General features: G+C 35.9%; 2 protein-coding genes across 2 annotated transcripts in view; both read right to left on the bottom strand.

The window, feature by feature from the left end:
• Positions 1 to 15,909, bottom strand: part of LOC125263100 (zinc finger protein OZF-like) — a 252,439-nt gene that overhangs the window by 66,761 nt on the left and 169,769 nt on the right. The window lies entirely within an intron of this gene.
• Positions 1,715 to 9,238, bottom strand: LOC125263113 (zinc finger protein 239-like). The gene is made up of 3 exons (XM_048182011.1): positions 8,981 to 9,238; positions 4,964 to 5,659; positions 1,715 to 1,834 (listed from the first exon to the last, which is right to left on the bottom strand). The coding sequence occupies exons 1-3, from the start codon at positions 9,159 to 9,161 to the stop codon at positions 1,818 to 1,820; spliced, it is 894 nt and encodes a 297-aa protein (XP_048037968.1). The 5' UTR covers positions 9,162 to 9,238; the 3' UTR covers positions 1,715 to 1,817.

Below are 15,909 nucleotides of genomic sequence, written 5' to 3'. Positions count from 1 at the left end.
ATTGATATTAAATTTTAATAAAAAAAAAAAAATTACTACTTTTAAATGAACAATTAATTAGCCTTTGCACATTTTTTGTACACAAAGCAACTTAAAGCAGAATGGTTAATTTTTAAGCGAGATAAGCAATGCATCTTAATTCTTTAAACTTGACATTGCACTATATACAATACTCTATGCCCCAACCACTCCTTTTTATCTAGTTTTTAATTCTAGGGCTGTTCATTTTTTCTCTGAAACTGGCAGCCCTTGTCTGTTGATGATCAGCTAGGGGTCTCCGCTCTTTTGAGATAAGCTCAGCGCCGGATCCTCCTGCTTGCTTTGACCGTCAAACAGACAAGTGCAGCCACACAAAAACACACTTTCTGCCAAAAAAAAAAAAAAAAAACACTTCTTGCATAAATCTCTGCTTCAATTATTACGCATGCACCACCCCGGGGGAGCTGGAAATTGCTTCCTATGAAGTCAAATCAATGCCTTAAAATTTTGCACAAAAATAAAGTTTTGCAAAACACAAAAAAGAATTGAGCAATAAAAAAATGTTTTGCAAACAAAAATAAAGAATTGCAAAATAAAATAAAGTAGTGCAAAAATAAAAATATAATCAATTACAAAAATCAATGACAGCTGTAATCTTATTTTATCTTTGCCACATATTTTTCATGCTCAAACCTACTAAATCATTTGCAACGCTCATTTTATTCTGCGTTTCAGATCAAGCATAGAGACAGAGCGCATTTATTATAATCTGAAAACCACGCCCACTGGGGGAAAAACAATCCAACCGTCTCCAGGCTGCCTTCTTGTCTTTTCTGACTCATTACAAAAAAACAGAACAATGCCTAAAGCTGTTGTGTGAAAGGTGTACAGCTAACAAGCTAAAAAACCCAGAAATAAGTTTTTATAAGCTGTCAACCCCAAAAAACGAATGTTTAAGGACACAAAAGTGGATACAGGCAGTGAGACAGTGCGCAACGGGTCATATTACTATAAGAAATGCATTGGAGGGGGTCGTAATCGGCGACAACATATGCTAAACAAATCAACATAAACAAACAATTCATTATTTTTAACCATGTCAAAGAATTATTTCACCTGTCGCCGATTACGTTCCCCTCCAATGCATTTCGCGGAGGCGTGCCCCCGTTTCTTGACTCCACCCCCACGTCAAACCAGTGCCATAAAGAGAACCGCACAGAAAAGTGCAGCGCAAAGGAAAACCGGTATCGTGAGCGCACGCTTGACTGAAACGCAGAATAAAATGAGCGTTGAAAATGATTTAGTAGGTTTGAGCATGAAAAATATGTGGCAAAGATAAAATAAGATTACAGCTATCATTGATTTTTGTAATTGATTATATTTTTATTTTTGCACTACTTCATTTTATTTTGCAATTTATTATTTTTGTTTGCAAAACTTATTTCTTTCCGCTCAATACTTTCTTTTTCCTTTGCAATTCTTTATTTTTGTTTGCAAAACATTTTTTTATTGCTCAATTCTTTTTTGTGTTTTGCAAAACTTTATTTTTGTGCAAAACTTTAAGGCATTAATTTGACTCCATAGCTTCCCTCTTTTTACTTTAATCAATTAAATTTAATTCAGTTATCTTTAATTTAATTTTGGTTCATTTTGTTGAAGTCTTAGGCAGTATCATCCAGACACTCACTCACAGGGAACCACACAAAACAAATATGAGCAAAATTGCTTACCTTATTTCTACAGCGGCTTTGTTTCGTGATGTCTCGTGCCCACCGTGGTCGTATCCCGTCCTCTTCCTGGCCGTCTCTCGCCAGTTATGTAACGGCAAATTCGATGTCTCAGTGTCCCTTCAGATCTGGTATCAAAGAAAGCTCTCAGAGTCAAAGTTTGAACTTTATTTTCAAGCAACAAAGTGAGATGCCAGCTGTTCATCTGAATTTGTCTCAACAGTTTCTTATCTATTATTTCGCCACTCCTGTTTTCTGTTTTTCTTTTGCCTTTCTCTCTAATTGTGGAATTCTGCCAATTGTTGGTCAACCCTTTTCTCATAGACAAAATGTACCATTCTCCAAGGTCAATCAACTCTTTCCAGAGGCAAGAAGCCTCCATGTGACAGCTTTTATCAACGGTCTTATTCTTTTCGCAGCCACCTGTTATTTACTGGAAAAATCCCGGATTGAGCGGACAAACCACTGATGCTAATGCTCTCTAGTTATTATAGCGTTAAGCCGTGGTCAAGGATCATCTGCCCTACAATTGCTTTAGCCACTTCTTCAATATGTTTCTAAATTAATTAATCGCTCATTGTATAATTTTATTTGGAAGAATAAGACTCATTTTATTAAGAAAAATGATATAGTTAAACCCTATGACCTGGGTGGTTTAAACATAATTGATTTTGAACAGATGAATGGCATGTTGAAGTTAAAATGATTGCAAGCATTTTTATATAATTCTGAGAGTTTTTGGTTTAGAATTCCAGCATCATTATTTAAGAAACTTGGTGGCATTGAATTCTTACTTATTAAATGTGACTTCGATATTTCTAAACTTCCACTAAAATTATCTGCATTTCATCAACAAGTTTTGCGATATTGGAAAGTAGCACACACCCATAAACTTTAAACCACATAATTCCTTAATATGGAATAATAAGTATATTCTACATAGAAATAAATCATTATTTTATGAGGATTGGTTTTGAAGAAATATTTGGTTTATAAAGTATCTCTTTGACAATGGTGGAAAGGTGCTGGATTACAATGCTTTTACTTTTAAACGTGGTTTCGCTTGCCATCCAAAAACACAGTTTCACAGTAATTTCAGCCATTCCTTCTGGACTTAAAAATATTATGAATGGTTATTTATCATATAGTCAATTTACAGCAATTTTACCATCAATATATGGTACCTTGGGCCAGTTTAAAAGTAAGAAATGTACAATCGTTTATATTAGACAAATATTCAACAATGTCATGTTTCCTTACAAATTTTCAAGAAATAATTTGAATATTTTCTTTGACAAAAAAAATGCTTAAACATAAAGCCTCATATTTAAAATTTCTGGTGAAAGAAACTCACTTTAAAATCTTATATGATATTTATCCTTCTGGAGAGTTTCTAAGGGTTAGATTTAATTTTGAAATGATACTATGTAAATTTTGTAACTCATCTCCAGATAAAACAGAGCATTTTTTTGCTTGCAAATATTCTAGTGCAATTATGGTTAAAAGAGGGAAATGTGGTTGAATTGAACTTGTCCATTATAGATATTAAGTATGGAAACTATAAAGAAGATGGAAAAAAAAGGTTTTTTGATTAACATTTAACTTTTGTTAGCTAAACATTTTATTCACAAATGTAGATTTTTACATTTAATAATTATTTTAGACAATACTCAAAAACTTTGTCAAAAAATAAAAATAAAAAGCTGGAATTTTGTTAGATTTATTGGATAAATATAATTTATTATAATGTTTTCATTTTATCCCCTGTGTTTAATTTATATTAATATGGCTGGTTTAAAGACTGAAGTTTTTTTTTTTTGTATTCTATGTTAAGTCTAAGCCCCTCTTAACATTGATGTCTTTGAATGTAAGCTGTATGCCAATTTGTTTTGTTAATTTGTAATATTTTTGTTAATACTTCAATTTTAAAAAAACGCACAAAATACTGTTAACAACAGAAAACATTAAAACAAAAAGAAAGGTATTTCATGGCTTTTAGATGTAACAAATTATTAATTTATTCTTGATGAAAGAAGAATCAGCAGACAATAAAAGTTGAATACTTCATGAAACAAAAAAACAAAAAAATAAATAAATAAAAGTAGAAACAACAAGACAGATGTCTCTTTATTGACTAACATGACAGCAAAACATCTCAAGAGAATAAAAGTGAAGAAGGCCAGTTGAAATCCTACATGACGGTGTACACTGTAAAAAGAAATACACTATATCTACTCTACTATAAAATTTTAGCAAAAGATTACAAGCAATATTATTAAATAAATTCAACAATTAGAATTGAGTTAGAATGAATCAAATTCCTTAAATATCAACCATTTAAAACTAAAATTTAAGTAAAATTTAAACAAAAATATCTGAATAACATACCGATGCCAACGATGAATTAAGAACTCTTTATTTTTTTATTGCCAACATTCAAGACACCTGATGATAACAAGTAGAATCACTGAAGAAAAGAGAAACACATGAATTAACGGAGGTTTAGACGATTTTATTGAAAATAGTTGGTCACCGTTACAGTGATCAGTGTTTCATTTAGTTGGACAGTTTGACTCTGCTATTTATGTCAGTTTATGTTTTTTTTTTTTGTAATGGTGTTTTCTAATTTTACACCTTTTAAATGGTTGACTTTTACTAATTTTAACTAATTTGATTCATTCTAACTCAATTCTTATATGTTGAATTTAATTAATAATATTGCTTGTAATCTGTTGCCACAATTTCATTGAGTAGATAGAGCGTATTACTTTTTACAGTGTATCTTATAACTGCATTTACTAAATACACTATAAGTGTAAGAATAACTAGATGTTTTAAAAACAAAAATGAAGAACAAGTTAAAAGTAAATCAGCGTCTTCTTCAGCTTCCTGAACAAGAACAGTTTGAACCTGTAAAAACCTTCTACTTTCCTTCTTAAAAGTGTAAACAAACTACAAATGATACATATGTATAAGAAAATTTAACATAAAATTAAACTTGAAAAATGAAATTATTATAAGTATTATACAAAAATAAAACTGTCCATCTTTGAGTAGATGTGAATCTCACAGTTGAAACAGCTGGTCTTATAGATGAACTTTATTCACTGTGACAAATTTAGATGGTGTTTCTTTGTCTTGTTGATTGCTGTGGCTGGTTAGGACAGATTTTATTGCTCAATAGTATTATTGGGTCACGGCTGATGAGGATCTGGCGTAAGACCTGAAAGTACTGGATCTGAAGATGAACTACTTACTGTGATTGTGTTTTGTATGACTGCGTAGAGCAGATGATTGGTTGAAACTCTTCCCACATGCAGTGCAGTGATACGGTTTCTCTCCAGTGTGGATCCTCTCATGAGCTTTCAGGGTTCCTGACTGACTGAATCTCTTGTTGCAGTGTGAACACTTGTAAGGTCTCTCTCCAGTGTGAATCCTCTGGTGCTGTTTCAAATCTCCAGCTGTAATAAAAGTCTTCTCACACTCAAAGCACATATGATTTCTCACACCAGTATGTCTTTTCTGATGTATTTTTAAATTTTGCAGCAGTGAAAAACTCTTTCCACACAAAGAACATGAATGTGGTTTCTCCTGTGAATGAACTTTCAGGTGATCCTTCAGGACTGAAGCCGTCAAAAATGTTTTGCCACATTGATCACATTCATGCAGTTTCTCTCCAGTGTGGATAAACATGTGTAGCTTAAGGGATTCTTTATGTCTGAAACTCACTCCACACTGATCACATGTGAACGGTTTCTCTCCAGTGTGGATCCTCATGTGAACATTGAGTTTCTGTTTGCGTGTGAAACTCTTTCCACACTGACGGCAGGTGAAACATTTCCTTTCTCTTCTTTTCAGTAATGAAACACTTTTAGTCTGTAAGGGAGTTTTTTCTCTAGATTTTACATAATGATGTTTCTCCTCCTCACTCTCCTCATTCTCCTTCATCAGGTCTGAAATTACAGGAAAAAAAACTACACAATTATCTTACATAATATTAACATTTAAAAACAACACAATAGTGCTACAGTTCTGACAGTCTCTCAGATGATATTACATTTATTTTAATAGAAAATTTGTAATTAGTACTTTTAAATGAACAATTAATTAGCCATTGTAAATTTTCACTCAACATAGATCTGATGAGTTACAGAGGGTTCAAAAATTTTGCTGTCGGATAATAGGTATTCCAACATCTACACTCCCATCGCTGAGTGAGAGACGTAGAAAACAATTGTAGAATTAGTTTGCTTACTACAAAAGCTAGAAGTGTTTTGAGGCCTCTTGGCCTATGTAACTGTAAGGGTCAGACAAGTTTACATGACCACTGAGCATATTATGTTGGTAATTTTCCACCAGACAACAGGTGGCTGTGAAATGAATAGGGCCATTGTTAAGTGCGTCATATGAAGGCTTCTTGCCTCTGGGGTGTATTGACTGGTTTGATACAATGTTTCATTTGGCCCATGGGAAAAGGGTTGACCATCAAATTGGCAGAAGGCCCATGAGAGATAAAGTCAAAAGATGTACAGTAGCTAGAAGCTGGTCACCCTTACTAAGAAAATGGCTTAGTAAGGTCAACTGGCGATTGTTCTGGAAGGAAGGAGATCCATCACCAATGCCCTCCCTCCTCCAAAGCCTGGACTCTTAAAAACCACTGCCTTTGTAAAAGCAGGTCAGCTTTCAGTTAAGCCAAAAACAAAAATGGAAAAAACCCTGCTGGACACTGCTCGGGACTGGAAAATGCAGGTTGATCTGGACCAGAAGCTCAGTTTTCCACCTGAGATAATTACAGCTAACCTCAGGCCAGACCTGGTACTATGGTCAACCTCACAAAAGTCCCTGTTCATAGTGGAACTAACTGTGCCTTGGGAGGCTACAATTGGTGAAGCAAATGAACGTAAACGGCTGAAGTACTCTGAACCAGGCCCTTCGCCAAGGGGGGGCAGTGCCCCCCCAGATGACACAACGTGCCCCCCAATCGTATAGTTATCCAGCAAACTTCCGATTGCAAAAACCTAATCTGTGGATCTGGCCATTTACGTATTCCATAACAAAATGTCTTCAGCAGCATTTAGCTCATAGAAAAATTATCTCTACAACAGTAACTTTACATAACACACTATCTTCAGAAATTTGAAAGAGAAATTAGGCAGAGTGTGTGTAAGGCCGTCGATGGACTTGAGACTATTTTCTCACTCAAACCACCGCCTACCTGCTGCTGCTTCTGATTGCTTTTAGAGGGAAAAACTGCACATAACCACTGGTCTAGGATCAGTTAATATTAGCATATTGTCGAAACAGATTTGGCAAACGATACAGTGCGTATCTGTGTTTGCGCTTTGAAGAACGACAGTGCTTTACAACATGTTCTTGCAGCGTTGAGCAAAGCAGCCAATCACGAACAAATCTGTTGATTTCTGGAACGCAATGAACAATCAGAGGTGTAGCACTGAACAAAAACTCGTTTTGAGTGGCGAGTGGATTTTGAGTTGTGGACCCTGGCAAATATTCCCTCATTAAACAATTATGTAAATTGTTATGTAATTATGCAGTCAGTTTAATTCATTGTTACAGAACTTCTAGAGATTAAAATGAAACTAAGATGAGTGAGATTTTTAGTGATAGTAAAGGGAGCGCCTTTTGCACACTCTCTGCCAAATCCCGCGTAATCTGTTCAAATTAACAGTGGTTTGTGAACGTAAACACTTTTTATCAGCAGTGTTTATGTTGGGATATGTGCTGTGACGAGTAAGGTAAAACCATTTCAAGGAAATTTGTTAATGTGTTTTTAAATGGGAATCACATCTCCTTACCCTGTTGGTTCACCCTATGATCAGAAAATTCATATTTAACGCATTATTACACAAGACGGAACTTGAAACATAATTAGGCCGTATTTATTAATGACTATCACTTGGAGACCTGCCGCCTTCAACTATTTTGAATGGTGAGTACACTCAAAGTCTTTGTTACACATAAATATGCTACACATGTAGTCTAGCCTACATATTTTTTATTGCTATTTGGAACGTATCGTTTTTATTATTGTGTTTTTCGAGGAATTGAAAAGCTTTTGTGCCTCGTTTTTGCAAAGTATAGCCTATTGCCATAATGCAAAGTGGTTTAGCTTTTGGTGTCATTTGATCTGATTAGGATCGACTATCTTGTGTTTTTGTGGTAATATAGAATTTTATTTATTTATAGAAGTCTATTTCCTTAATAATAAATACGGGTCTGTTTCTCAGATTATAAAAATGTGTGCCCCCCTATGGAAAGCGAATGCCCTAGCAGCCGAAGCAGTATAGCGGGGCTGTCGAACCCAGTTGCTTCCTGTAGAGGTTGGGTGCAGAGGCTTCGTAGCCATGCAACAACCAGGCTATTGAAGGGGTTTGGAGTCAGAGGACAGGCCTTACGACAAGCCATTAGGTTGATGTCTGAAGCTGCTGAGCGAAGTAGCAACTGGCTGTGGCTAAAAAGGAAGGATACTAAATGGGCTGCAAAATGACCTAGAGGGGTAAAAGCAGAGGGGAGCGCACCTGGGATGCCAGGTGTCGTTGTTGAGCCCTTTGGAGGTGTCGTAGGCCTATCAACGAAACACCAAGGAAGGAGGGTGCCCACCTGATGACCCCAGTGAAGTGATTACCCCTACTCCCCACTCAAGATGTCAACAAAGTGCCAATTATTCTAAGGGATTGTACTATCAAGTCCTATACGCTCAACTTCGAGACCAGAACTGAAGGGACAAAGAGGCATCGAATCTGCCACGACAACCCCTGCTAGACATTTTATTGGACGTGGACTTCTGGTTGAAAATGAAAACTGGGTTGACGTCTAAATATTTGTTTGATGTCAGGCTCCAATGACATTAAAAAAGCATTACCAGCTTCACTTATTACAAACCAGACTGACTTTATACTCATATTAACATTAACAGAGGTTTAGATGTTGATGATTAATTGAAAATAATAGTTTGGTTTGATGTCACCATTATGGTGATCAGTATTTGCTTTAGTTAAGCGGTTTTAATCATGATATTTTAATGCTAGTTTTTCTGTGGTTGTTGTTTCTGTTTGTTATGGCAAGAGCTTTATTTAAATTATTGTGAACAGTTCTTTTTTTAATGAATCCTCCAAATCTTTGGATTAAAACACTGCTGGATCTCAGGCTGTAGAATCCCAGGATTGGTATCTACAGTGTCACTGTAGATGATGAGGTTGATGAGGATCTGGTGTCAGACCTGAAAGTGCTGGATCTGAAGATGATCTACTTACTGCGATTGTGATTTGTATGACTGTGTAGAGAAGATGAATGAGTGAAACTCTTAACACATGCAGTGCAGTGATACGGTTTCTCTCCAGTGTGGATCTTCTCATGTTTTTTCAGATGTCCTGACTGACTGAATCTCTTGTCGCAGTGTGAACACTTGAAAGGTTTCTCTCCAGTGTGGACCATCTCATGTGTTTTCAGGTCGCTTGACCGTCTGAACCTCTTGTTCGCAGTGTGAACACTTAAAAGGTTTCTCTCCAGTGTGGATCATCTCGTCGCAGCGTGAACACTTGAAAGGTTTTAGGGACCATCTCATGTGTTTTCAGGTCACTTGACCGTCTGAACCTCTTGTTGCAGTGTGAACACTTGAAAGGTTTCTCTCCAGTGTGGACCATCTCATGTGTTTTCAGGTCACTTGACCGTCTGAATCTCTTGTCGCAGTGTGAACACTTGCAAGGTTTCTCTCCAGTGTGGATCCTCTGGTGCTGTTTCAAATCTTTAGTTCTAATAAAAGTCTTCTCACACTCAAAGCACATATAATTTCTTACACCAGTATGTGTTTTCTGATGTTCTTTTAAGTTCTGCAGCAGTGAAACAGCTCTTTCCACACAAAGAACATGAATGTGGTTTCTCCTGTGAATGAACTTGTCAGGTGTCTCTTCAGCCCTGAAGCCCAGAAAAATGTTTTGCCACATTGATCACATTCATGCAGTTTCTCTCCAGTGTGGATGATCATGTGTCTTTTAAGAGAGCATTGTATTCTAAAACTTTTTCCACACTGATCACATGTGAATGGTTTCTCTCCAGTGTGGATCCTCATGTGCATCTCGAGACTTTGTTTGTATGTGAAACTCTTTCCACACTGATGGCAGGTGAAACATTTCTTCTCTCTTCCTTTCAGTGAAGAAATACTTTCAGTTTGTGAGCAAGTTTTTTCTCTTGTTTTAATGCGATGCTCTGCTGCTCTTCTTTCTCCTCATTCTCCTCCACCAGGCCTGAAATTACAGGAAAAAAACTCCACAATTATCTAACATAATATTAACATTTAAAAACTACACAATAGTGATACAGTTCTGACAGTCCCTCAGATTAATATTAAATTTATTTGAATAAAAAATGTGTAATTACTACTTTTAAATTAACAATTAATTAGCCATTGAATATTTTTCACTCAACACTGTTACAACACAATTTCCTCGTTTAAAAATTAGAGTGTTTGTTAAAATGGCGACACTCAGGAAGTGACATTATCTGAACTCTTTTTAGAGTATAAAGGGAAAATAATCTCAATTCATTGTAGTGTTGACTGCATTTATCAACCCTGTTACCAAAGTTACAAGAGAAATAACTTCATATTGTAACATACCAGCAGACATGTGCTGGTATACGGTAATATGGTATATAACAATAATGATGATGCACAATATTGTTATCATGAACACCACAGCAGCATTCTTGATGCTGTACTGTCAATCAACGTGCGCATTTTACTTTCACTTTTGAATTAGCACCAATTCGGGTGTGGCAATTGCTTGAATGGTGGGTTCATTGAAAAACACAACAAAAAATGGTACAATGACAAACTCGCTTAAATAGGTGCTTTTACATTTCACTTTAAAACAAAATCTTCCACCATGTCACCATGAACACACAACCGAAGCAGTGGGCAGTTATTTTTGCTGCGGCGCCCGGGGAGTGATTGGGGGTTAGGTTTCTTGCTCAAATGCACCTCAGTTGTGGGTAATGAGAGTGGAAGGCCCAGTTTACTTAAATAATTTAGTATGATTGTTTTAACCATGTAAAACAGTGCTGCGTTACCCCTCATATGCACGAACGACAGGAGCAGAAGCGGCGACAGTGGCATATAAACATAATAAAAGCTCTGCTGCTCTCAACTGAACATCTTAATAAAATTGTAATGCATTAGCTCATCCATGAGCCCCATCGGATTGTTTTTCATTGGCTGTGTACAACTCCACATTGTCATGATCACCAGTTGGTGTGCCCTAGTTAGCCATTAGAGGGCACTCCAACACGGACTATTTCTCACCTCACTTGGACTTCATTTCCCATCACCCACTTCCCGGACTCATTATCTCGTCATTGCACCCAGCTGTTTTGTGTTTGATCATTAGTGTCTGTCTATTTATACCTGGTTTGTTTCTGCTTTTGTTATTGTGGTTTCACTTATGGTTACTGGTTTCTCTGTTTTGGTTTTCTTTGTTTTGTATGGACTGTTCTCTGGATTTTGACCCTGCCTGTTTGGATTACGATTTTGGATTACCCAATTAAAGCTGCATTTGGATCTTACCCTCTTGTCTCTGTGCCTTACGTGACACACATTCATTCACGGCATCATCAAGCTACGCCTTTGTTTTGAATAAGCGACTTCTAGTGGCGAAACTTACATACTGTGCCTTTGATGAAGAATCAGGAATAAACACCAACCTCTTTGTTCTTCAGTGTGTTTCATTCTGCAGTGTTCTGGATCTTTCATATTCTCACTGTCCTTCAATAAACTCTGTCTTTGCAGATTTCAGCTCTTCCTGATGGTTTGATGCTCGTCTTCACTTGTAAATGGGAATATATCCAGCATTTATTGGTGAATTGCAGTGGGAGGAGCTTCACTGGAGCAGATCTGACAAAAATAAGAATAATTCACTGGATTTATGTTTTTACATTTATTCACACATTTTATATTTATTCACACTTTTAAGTAAATTGATCAAAGTTTAAGTGACAAATTCTATTATGAATTTCATCCACATTTTTTTATTCCTACATTTATCTTACCTCTCATTAACATACTGGCAAAGAATTATAGAAAAAAATTAGTACAACAATCAATTAGCTATCAAATTTGCAAGAAAAAAATAACCCACCCAACTTTTAAGTATTGTGTGTGTTAAGTGTGTGTATGGAACATGGTTTATCATGTTTTAATGAATTAAAGTCTGTGTAAAGCAATATTGAATATGTATGAAAAATGCATTATTAACCACCCAGCCAAATCTGAATGAGAAGCCAAGCAGATAAAAAATACAGTATTCTCTTCTCTCAAACGCTGGAGGTGTGTTCGCTGTCGGTGAAACCACCTTCACTCCCAGGAAAGCTGGCACCTCTCTCAACTCAAATGCCAATCCATTAAGTGAAAAATCTCTGTTGGCTAAACAAGTGACAAACACAAAACACTGACATTTTTTTGCTTTGGGGACAGAGAGAGACAAAATTACCACCACAAATCAAAATATCCAACTGGACCGACAACATGGCTTGGCAAACTAAACCATTCCATCAGCTCAACATACCACCTCCATTTCCACCCCTTTTATCAGGCCTTACTTTCCTTGGTTTATCCATTAATCAGTCCTCCCTATGACTCACTCTAACTCCATTATATCTGCCAAACTTTAATTATATGTCTCTGTTTTCTTTAGACTATCTTCATATGCCCTTGATGTCTCTATTCTTGACTCCCCCTTTTGGCTTGATGCCCCCATTTCCCTTTCATCCTTGCATCTGCTACCTTCTCTTTGTAACTTGGTGTGCTTATCTCTCTTTCTTCATTAGCTTCCTGCATTACAGCTTGTGACATCTGAATGATTTTAATAGGCTACTTTTTGGCATGTGAATATAGCATGTGACTTCTTACTTATGTGTGACCAGCTCAACATTAAAAAGAGTTAAGCGCAATAAGCCACAGAAAACAACCCATTGCAGTACTTGCGCATTTTATGCAATTAACGCAGCATCCATTTTTTCTGTCATAATTTGTCTAGCGTTACATTATATGATCATGCTCTTATTAACGCAAAATCTTTTAAACCATTCAAGCGCCACAAGACAAACAAGAATGCTCTGTCTGTGATTGTCATGTCATGTGACACACACGATTCGTGTGACAGAAAGACGCACGCCTGTATAGAGTTCTTTTTTGCGCTTGAACAAACAATAACACACAGAATTATGACAAAATGCCCATTTTGTTGAGTATCCTCATAAGAGCAGTCTTAAATGAGTTAAATAACATCTTAAACACTCCACTTTTTTTGAAAATAGGCTAATTTTCCAACTCCCCTAGAGTTAAACAGTTGAGTTTTACCATTTTCGAATCCATTCAGCCAATCTCCGGGTCTGGTGGTACCACTTTTAGCATAGCTTAGCATAGTTCATTGAATCTGATTAGACCGTTAGCATCTTGCTCAAAAAAATTACCAAAGAGTTTTGATATTTTTCCTATTTAAAACTTGACTCTTCTGTAGTTACATCATGTACTTTGCTGCCGTATATGGGTGCAATAATATTATGCAGCGCCTCTCAAAAAATCTCCATGGTTGCAAGGCATGCTCCATGTGCAAACAAGGGGTCACAGGTGCTGCGTAATATCATTGCTGATGAAATATCATTACTCTGGAAGTATGAAGTGTTTTGAGTGTGGAGATGTGGGACATAAAAGGATGGTGTGTCCACATAAAGCTCAGAACAGTGAGGAGGTTTAAGTGCACCAATACCTGTTTTTAGAGGAATTAGGCAAGGCTGTCCACTTTCAGGACAGCTGTATAGCCTTGTCATTGAACCTCTTTTGTGTGGGTTAAGGAGAAATCTTAATGGAGTCTTAATTCCAAATGGAGACATAAGTTCTATAGTGTCCGTATCGGCTTATACTGATGATGTTACCGTTTTTATTACAGGCCCGGATGATGTTATAGTTTTAACTAAGAACATTGAACAATATGAAACGGCATCCTCAGCTAAATTAAACTGGGGAAAAAGTGAGGGTTTTATTATTGGACAGTGGGTGGGAAAAGAGCCTCCACAGCTTCCTGGTGGGTTGAAATGGGGTAGGAAGGGCTGAAAGTTTTAGGTGTATATTTAGGAATAATCAATTGAAGAGTTTGCGATAAACGGCATTTTCAAAAAAATTGAGTTTCCACCAAAATCAGTATTGTATTGGTCAGTATTGAAAAGTCATTTATTAATTTTGCGCAAAATGCGATATCCGTTGTGTTATTCTGTCATGTTTTCTCCCTTTCTTTCCAAAACGCGACAAACGCCAGTCTCCCTTCCCTGCAGAATGCGATATATCCGCTCAACCAATCACAACGCTCCATTCCACGCTCTGTAAACATTGAAGGCCTTTTTAAAAAAGCCGTTTTTAATACCAATGTACTCGGCAAATACTGATACTCTTTAATCGGTAATGACAAATAATTTATAACATTAACAAGATGACCCGTTGAATTCATTTTGGGAGCGACAGTTGAATGTATTTTTAGTAAAATGCCTGTATATAAGATAAATATTGGCAAAGTTTAGACTCTGTCATATATGTGAATCAACTTACTTTGTTGTGTATTTTCAATTTGAAAAATTACTTTTATATTGATAGATTAATTGCATTTTGAAAAAAAGTGTCATGAATTTATTGTATTTTGGGGAAAAAATAATACGTTTTTATAATAAACTTTTTAAAATCAAAATGTAGATTTGAATTTTTAATGTTTTTATGAAATTATATAAAGTATAAAATTAATAATAATAATTTATATGTATAGCACTTTTCATACATAAAATGCAAATTATGCAATCCCATAAAGTACTGAACACACAAAGCCAGTTCTGGTAAAGTTACTTTTTTTACCACATATATTGTAACCTTCAAAAACTCTGAATTAGTCACTACTTAAAAATAACAGTAAAGCAAAATCATGTATTTTCTTACCATCTTGAGTAACCAGGACCTCCATGTCTTGCCAAAATTCAAATGGGAATTGCCCAAATTAACCACTTCTGTGGCACTTTCTCCAACACATCAGTCCTTAACAGGGTTAAGGTATGGATGTCTGATGAAGACGAAAGTGTGTTTATTAAGTTATTTGATTGGGACTGCAAAATTGGAAGTGTGGAAGACCAGGAAAAACAAAGGCTTACAATTTGCAAGTATGGATTGAAGTCATGTTTAGGGGATTAATGGCAGGAAGGCTTAAAGCGGAGTATGCGTATTATAATATTGTAAACAATGTCAAGAGTTTTATTGAAATATGGTGTGTTAATGATGTTTTATACGCAGTTTATGATGATGTGATGGTTCTAAAAATTTTTTTTATATATATATATTTGTGTGTGTAAATCTGTGGGTTTATATATGTTCTAATTTTATTGTTTGAATAGTAATGTATGAGTTTTCAAAAATTAAAGAATTATAAACCTCTCTCCTCCTCCTCCTCTCTCCGTCAGAGGCAGCCCCTCCTTTCTGCCACTCTTTCTCTCATAACACAGTCACCATTTAACTTTGCTTTAGGAGAAAGAAACAAGTCTTCTTTCCTGATTCTAGTATCTATTTATCAACGGATATCGTTCTTTTTCAAACAGTCATAATCTGTGCAATTGACTCACAATTCAGCCATGAAAGAGAGAGAAATGCAGATTTCTTTCACACACACACAGGTTTTGCTATCTTAGGACATAGACGGTGGTTTTTATACTGTACAAACTGTACATTATCTCCCCCTACACCACACTACCCCTACTCCTAAACCTACCCATCACAGAATACATTCTGCATTTTTACATTTTAAATAAAATATTGTTTAGTATGTTTTTAAAGATATTTTAAATATGAGGACTCATGAAATGTCCTCATAAAACATGTTTACCCATGTCATTATACACATTTGTGTCCTTATAAATCATGAAAACACACACACACACACACACGTCACCCAATCACTTTTCTACTTGTGAGCAGAAAACAAACAAACAGGTTCTTATTTTCTCATTAACAGATGTGTTTTTGTTTGGATCACAGCATCTGCAATCTGGAAAATGTCCAAATAAACCCTATATATCTGGGAATGTTCTTAATTCTTCCTGCAGTTCTAATTCTAGTTCTTTACATCTCCTTTATTATTTTGAATTTTAGTGTCCATTACCA

This window comes from Megalobrama amblycephala, linkage group LG2 (assembly GCF_018812025.1).
Source record: "Megalobrama amblycephala isolate DHTTF-2021 linkage group LG2, ASM1881202v1, whole genome shotgun sequence".
NCBI classification, from domain to species: Eukaryota; Metazoa; Chordata; class Actinopteri; order Cypriniformes; family Xenocyprididae; genus Megalobrama; species Megalobrama amblycephala.
This window is presented reverse-complemented; position numbering and strand designations above follow the sequence as displayed.

Excerpts from the sequence above, each read along its gene's own strand:
- LOC125263113 (XM_048182011.1), bottom strand. The coding sequence starts at position 9,161 with ATGGTCCACACTGGAGAGAAACCTTTCAAGTGTTCACACTGCGACAAG. Across the intron at positions 5,660-8,980 it reads TCATACAAATCACAATCGCA|ACCTGATGAAGGAGAATGAG; the intron begins GTAAGTAGATCA and ends CTGTAATTTCAG.